Raw genomic sequence first — 6,408 nt, forward strand, 5'->3', positions numbered from 1 at the left:
AACGTTTGCCTACCTTCAGGGCAGATATTGGAACTATTTGTTGGCTTACTCCTGCAGTCTTCTAAAATACTAGGAGAACCTTCTTTATGTCAAATTAGTTCTTCTAATTTCAGTGATTAGTTTCTGATTTTGAGAAGATTTTCAAGAATTCAGTCAAGGACATTGGCTGCAAATATCTTTCATGTTTAAGATGTGTATTTAGTAGTTGGGATCAGAAAGCACATCCTGCGAAGTTGCAGATCCACGTCTCTAGTTCATACCCATTTTTTCTGCAAAAGTCACTTGACCTCAAGAGACTACTTTCTACTCCTTATTATGACTGTTTTTTAATCTATTTAATGGTTAGTATAAGATATTGTACCATCTTAGTTCATATTATTGAAAGTAGAGATTGTCTCAGCGCTTACATCATAAATTCCCAAAAAGTGAAGTTTGATAAGTTATCTGCAAAATGTCACCCAAGGCTGAAACTTGGCATACAACAGCTAAAGCAGCTATTTTTGTTTTTATTAGTGGAAAAAAACTTTTTAGAGTTAAAGCTGTGAATAAAACACTTGGGTTTGCTAGTCCCAGAAGCTTTTTTATATGCTTATATAACATGAAAGGTAACTCGGTTTAAAAGAATACAATTTCACAAGCAGCTCTCCAGGCTTCACAGTGATCCTTTTGTTTTAAAATACAACAAAACAGAAATGGGTAAAATAATGCTTGAAAAGTGGTGGTCTATTTAAAGCTTCTTAATTTCTATAGCAAAAAAATCCTTTTTTTCCCCACACACTTACATGGTAGATGATAGCATTTGGTAAGTCTCAGAGTACGCATACTTAAAACCCTTTTTTGATGGCTCAAGTGACTAATTCAGATTCAGAGAAGTTCATCTCTATGATGCCAACTAAAATGAACCCAAGCTTAATTGTGGTTGAACCTGTTACAATTTGATGGTGGTATGAGATAAGCTTGGTGGTAAGTCTATAACCACAATTAGTAACAGTCTCAGCAAGCAGCTGGTAACCAAATGGACCCAAAGATCAAACCATCCTCTAACCCGTTGGCAACTTTTTCAGGCTGCAGATTGATCCAGTTTAGGTCAAAGGCTGTCAATGTGTGGTAGGCAGAAGCTAGGACCCAGCGCCACCACAGCTTTTCCCAGCAGGTACATAAGGAACTGCTTTGGCTGTGGTGGTGCTGGGAGGGCCACATGTGGCACTCGTCCCAACCACTGGGGGAACAAGTGCTGGATGCGGACACACTGCCTATGCCACCACAGGGGAAAGTGGGTTGTAGGTTGCCAACCCCTGCCATAACCTGTAGAAATGGTCTATTTGAGTCGTACACAACTTGGCATTTGAGACATAGAAGGGCAGTGTACAGAAGCTTTTGTTGATGCTGCTGCTATATGTACAAATAAAGATGTATAACTTTGTGGCCCCTGCACACTAAATTCATGCAGTTTTTATTTAGAAAGGCATTCAATACAAGCCAATGAGTTATTTGCCAGATGTATTAAGAGCCAGATACTCCATGGAGAAGGGAGTACATAAAAATGTCAGGAGGAAAGTTTTCTGAAGACAGAATTTTTTCTTCCAATAATCTTATTTCTGAGAGCATAATTCTCCATTTTTACACTACTTGTTGCAATAGTATGATTCCACTGAGTTATTCATGATCACCGTCATGTAAAACTAGTGTAGTAGTGGAGATTTAGGCCTCCCATGTGTTTGTATGTTCTTTAATGCACTTGTCTGACTCTCCTGCCCTGCCAGAAATACTTTTCCCAAGCTCATTGGTCCTGTTTTTAAACTGTTTGTCCCCTGTCCGTTTCCCAATAAGGACTGGACTGCAAAAAGTTCTGTTTTTCAGTTAATTGGTGGAAATACCTGTCAATGACTTCTCCTCGCAATTCTGTTGGCCCTGCCTAGAGCTAGGGCAGTGCACAACCATGGGGAGCAGGGTTCCCAGCCGGGGGGGGGGGAGGGATGTCACCTTTTTGTGATGGCATCACCCCTTGCTACTGATTGACCAAGGGGGTGATTGAGTGAGGAGGTGATGACCCCACCCCTCACTGCTGACTGGCTGAGGGGGTGCCCCTCAACCAGGGGCTGTCCTGTATTCTGGGGGTGTATCAGTAGCAACCCTAGTCACAGGAAAAACTTTGAATGACAGGTGAAAAGGCTCACAAATATGGTTATGGTTCTAGCTACACATACAAAACTGTGCCCGTCCCTTACATCAGAGCTGTCCAAGTTCAGAGTGACTGTGGCTGGATGCTGCATGAGCCCTCTGCCACACTGGCCATGCAGGTGCCCCCCACCCTGCTGAACAATGCTGTGGGGCCCCAGCATCCAAAGCCATGGGCTCCCTGGGCCCTGCAGGCCATGCTGTCCCACCACCAGGAACAGGGGCAGGAAACCAGAAGCTGAAGGAGGGAGGGGAGGCCCAGAGACACCAGCACCAGCTAAAGTGGTGCGGGGAGCAGCAACCAGACTACAGCCTACAGGCTCTAGGGCTGTGAGGTAGACAGCCAAGATGCTACATTATACTGGTGTGGGTATATTTTGTGGCATTGAAGCAGCCGATTGAGTTCAGTGTGACAGTAGGGCAGCTTGAATATCTTACATTTCCTCAACAGGTAGTGGCAGCGACCTCCTTTCCTTTGTGGCTTCCTGTTGTTGCAGGAGCACAAATGCTACCCCAGAAGGGAAGGGAGGCACTGGTCTCCTGTTATAAGAGAAGTGCAGGCATTGCTAGCTGAGGAACTGGGGATCTGATTTTTCATATTACTACAATTTTACAGGTTGTGTCCTTTTGTTACTGCTCAGCCTGCAATTAGAAAATAGCCCTTTACCATTTGTTGGAGTTCTCAGCTGTACTTCACAGGAATATCTATGTATATTTAATGCTAGTAATTTTAATAAATATTCTTATTTGTGTGTCAAAAGAAAAGTTGCAGATACTTATCTCTGGTGTGTAATCAACAGTGGTAGCATACGGAAAGCTAACCTTTCCTGTATAAAAATATGATGTGTTAAGCAAACTAACTGGTTCTTTTTATAGTGTATCTTGGATAACCAAATAATAGGTTGTATGTCAGGTATGGCTATGTGATAGTTTAACAATTTATATTTATTACACAAAGTGTGTGTGTGTGTGTGTGTGTGTGCACACACGCACACTATAAAACAAGCTTGTACTTTTAAATTTATGGTTTTAAAAATTGATGTGTATTAATGTAGATTTTTTTTCCCTTATATGTTTTAGGTTTCTGGGATGTTGGAAGTGATCGGACCAGAAGGTATTTTCTTATGAAGTATTCATCAGCGTAGGGTTGGTTTGTTCTTGGGTTGTTTTTGTTTTTTAGCATGAAGAATTTGTAACTTCCAAGCTGCTGATATTTTTAGTAGCTTCTTTAGCAGTTGTGTTTTTTATGAAATCATAAATAAAATTTTACCATCTATCTTTTTTATTTTCCAAAACCTGAGCCCTTGCTCATTTTTTCCTTTAAAAAAAACATTCCTTATATTTGTAGCATGTCTTTTGTGGGATCCCACTCACACAGTTTCAAAGCTAATAGTATATGTATATAAGCATAGAACTAAAGTGAGGTTTACTCTAGAAACTGCATAACTGAACTCTTCCCTGTCTGGAAAGTGGTACAGATCAGTAGTGACAATTGACTAACAAACCTAGGTACCTAGCATCGGTCTAGTTAATTTCTGATCCTGCTTCTGATCCAGCCAAGCCGCAAATGTAAAACAAAGGGAAATCTTTTTCAGTGTCTCTCGTCATAATAAAGCATATTAGCATCAGTTAATAGCTTAATCTTTTAATATCTATAGTCTTTTTCTGTCCTTTCTAAACTTGTAGAACATTTTCTTAGATGGTCACTAATCATTTTCAAGCGCTATCCCTGTTTTTCAATATATTGAAACTTTGACAACCCAGCATTAGTAGTATGCTGGTGAACTACTTTTAAATAGAAAAACGCACACTTCTGTGTGGTAGCCCAGCCTAAGTATAATGCATATCTTTGTTTTTAGATGGATTTATTTTACAAACCTTTACAGAATCAAGGTAAGAGAGATTTTATTTTAATGCTGAAAAGCCCAGAATACACTAGACATGTATATCTTTTTTTTAATACCATAATTTCTCACATACTGTACATCCTGGAATATAACATACACCTCATTTTTGAAAGGCAGAATGAAGAAAAAATATCTTTTCTTGTAGTAAGTAACTGAGTAGCAACAGCTAGGGGGCAGAGCCTGCTCATTGTTTTTCTTCCTGCGAGACGCATGCAGATTTTATTTCACTTGTGCCCATAACTGGCAGAAACTGTTCTTACTGTATTTCTCCCAGTTTTGAGCACCTGCTTTTTTGTGGAAAAGTATGTGTTGAATGTGAGAAGACCTGGTGATTCTACTATGGTAATTTACTGCTACATTAGTGGTGCTCCACCTTTTTTACAAGTGGATCAGACCTCAAAATCAGAAATGGGCCAATGGCTTATAGAAAAACATTATAGTTCTTACTTTGGCAAATCCTTATATTATGTGTTTTAAGTAACATGAGAAAGGTAAACATACATTTTAAATAATTTAGGCTTATTAATGCAAAGTAAAAAGTTCAGTATTCTGTAGGATAATTTTAAATTTTATAAAAATAATTAAACTTTTAGAATCATTACAAAACATAATAAGACCAACTGTAATATTATGCAAGATAACTGACAAATTCTTTCAGATGACTGATGGAGTTTGCCCAGCTGGGAGCACTTTACCTTGGATCCTTACACTTCTCAGTGCTCTGCCAGTGTTTTCTGAAGGGGGAGTAATGTGCTTTGGAAACATAGTGGGAGTGGGACTGTGCCCTGCTCCACAGCACTGGGGGTTTCTTTGAAATAACATTTTTTCAGGTGCTTTAGCCACCCTGTGTTGCACAAGAGCCCTATGGGTATGAGTGCACATGGCTACCAAGGGTAGGTCTCCACTTCCTTTCCCCTTCCAGGTGCCAAACTTTTCATTGGGCTTCAGAGCCTAGAAGCTGACCATGGATGCAATTCTCCTTCCCCTCTCCCCTCCCTCCTTCCCACTTCCCCTCACTAAATTCAGTGCTAGGGAAGAGAGGAGACAAGCAGCAGCGATACTCAGCTCCTGGACTCTGCAGCTACACAAAAGCAGTGGCTACAGCCCATGGTCATATGCAAGTGAGCTCAGAGCTTTCACGCAGCTCTGGACCCAGGAGCTGAGTATTGCTACTGTGCTCATGTCCTCTTTTCCTTGTTGCTGAATTCAGGGAGGGACAGGGGGTGGGGGAGTTGAACAGCAGGTGTTCTCAGTTCCTGGGCTTCAGACCTGCATGAAAGGTCTGAGCTGGCCAGTATGTCAGTACAGGTGAATGCCTCTCAACCTCCTTTTCCCTGTTGCTGAATTAACTGTCAGGGGAAAAGAGAGGATGAGTAGTAGAAGCATTCACCTGCATTGGCATACTGGTGTTGGACTGTTTGCGCTGTCTTCATAGGTTACCTCTGGCTCATGGGCCAGAGGTTGAACATAAATGGTCTATATCATTGCTGTTGTGGTGCTGTACCAGTGCTATGTGGTTTTAAAAATCCTAATATAGGGCTGAGTTCAACTAATGAAAAGTGGGTCACACTAGAGAAGGAAGGATAGTTGAAATAATCATGAAAATGTCAGCTGCCTCTCTTATAAATCACAGAATCATAGAATCAGTGAGTCGGAAGGGACCTAGACAGATTGAGTCCAACCCCCCATCACAGGCAGGAAGGAGCACTGGGGGTGGGAGGGGTTATAAGACCCCAGCCAGGTGCCTGTCCAGTCTCCTCTTGAAGATTTCCAGGGAAGGTAAGAGCACCACCTCTCTGGGAAGCCTATTCCAGGCTCTGGCCACCCTTACAGTGAAGTAGTTCTTCCTGATATCTAACCTAAACCTATCCTCCCTCAGCTTGTGGCCATTGTTCCTGGTGACTCCAAGGGGGGTCCTGGTGAACAGACTTTCCCTGAGTCCCTGCTGCTGGCCCCTGATAAGGTTGTAGGCAGCCACAAGATCCCCCCTCAGTCTCCTCTTGCGGAGACTGAAGAGATTCAGGTCCCTCAGCCTCTTCTCATAGGGCTGGCCACGGAGGCCCTCAACCATATGAGTGGCCCTCGTCTGGACCCTCTCCAGGTTCTCCACATCCTTCTTGAAGTGCGGCGCCCAGAACTGGACACAGTACTCCAGCTGCAGCCTGACCAGCGCTGCATAGAGGGGGAGCTAGACCTCTCTAGACCTGTTAGTGATGCCCCCGTTGATGCATGACAGGGTGCGGTTGGCTCTGCCTATTGCTTCATCGCATTGGTGACTCATATTCATTCTGGAGTTAATCATGACTCCAAGATCTCTCTCTGC

The 6,408-nt window shown here is 42.4% G+C and overlaps 1 protein-coding gene across 1 annotated transcript in view; it reads left to right on the plus strand.

The window, feature by feature from the left end:
• ERICH2 (glutamate rich 2) overlaps window positions 1-6,408 on the plus strand; it is a 57,279-nt gene that overhangs the window by 7,014 nt on the left and 43,857 nt on the right. The window contains exons 2-3 of the mRNA XM_019522784.1: window positions 3,259-3,292; window positions 4,038-4,071. Coding sequence (XP_019378329.1) covers window positions 3,268-3,292; window positions 4,038-4,071 — 59 coding nt within the window. The 5' untranslated portion in view covers window positions 3,259-3,267. The remainder of the gene's footprint in view (window positions 1-3,258; window positions 3,293-4,037; window positions 4,072-6,408) is intronic.

The sequence above is a fragment of the Gavialis gangeticus genome, unplaced genomic scaffold, assembly GCF_001723915.1.
Source record: "Gavialis gangeticus isolate Ggan-Ray unplaced genomic scaffold, GavGan_comp1, whole genome shotgun sequence".
Lineage (NCBI taxonomy): Eukaryota > Metazoa > Chordata > Crocodylia > Gavialidae > Gavialis > Gavialis gangeticus.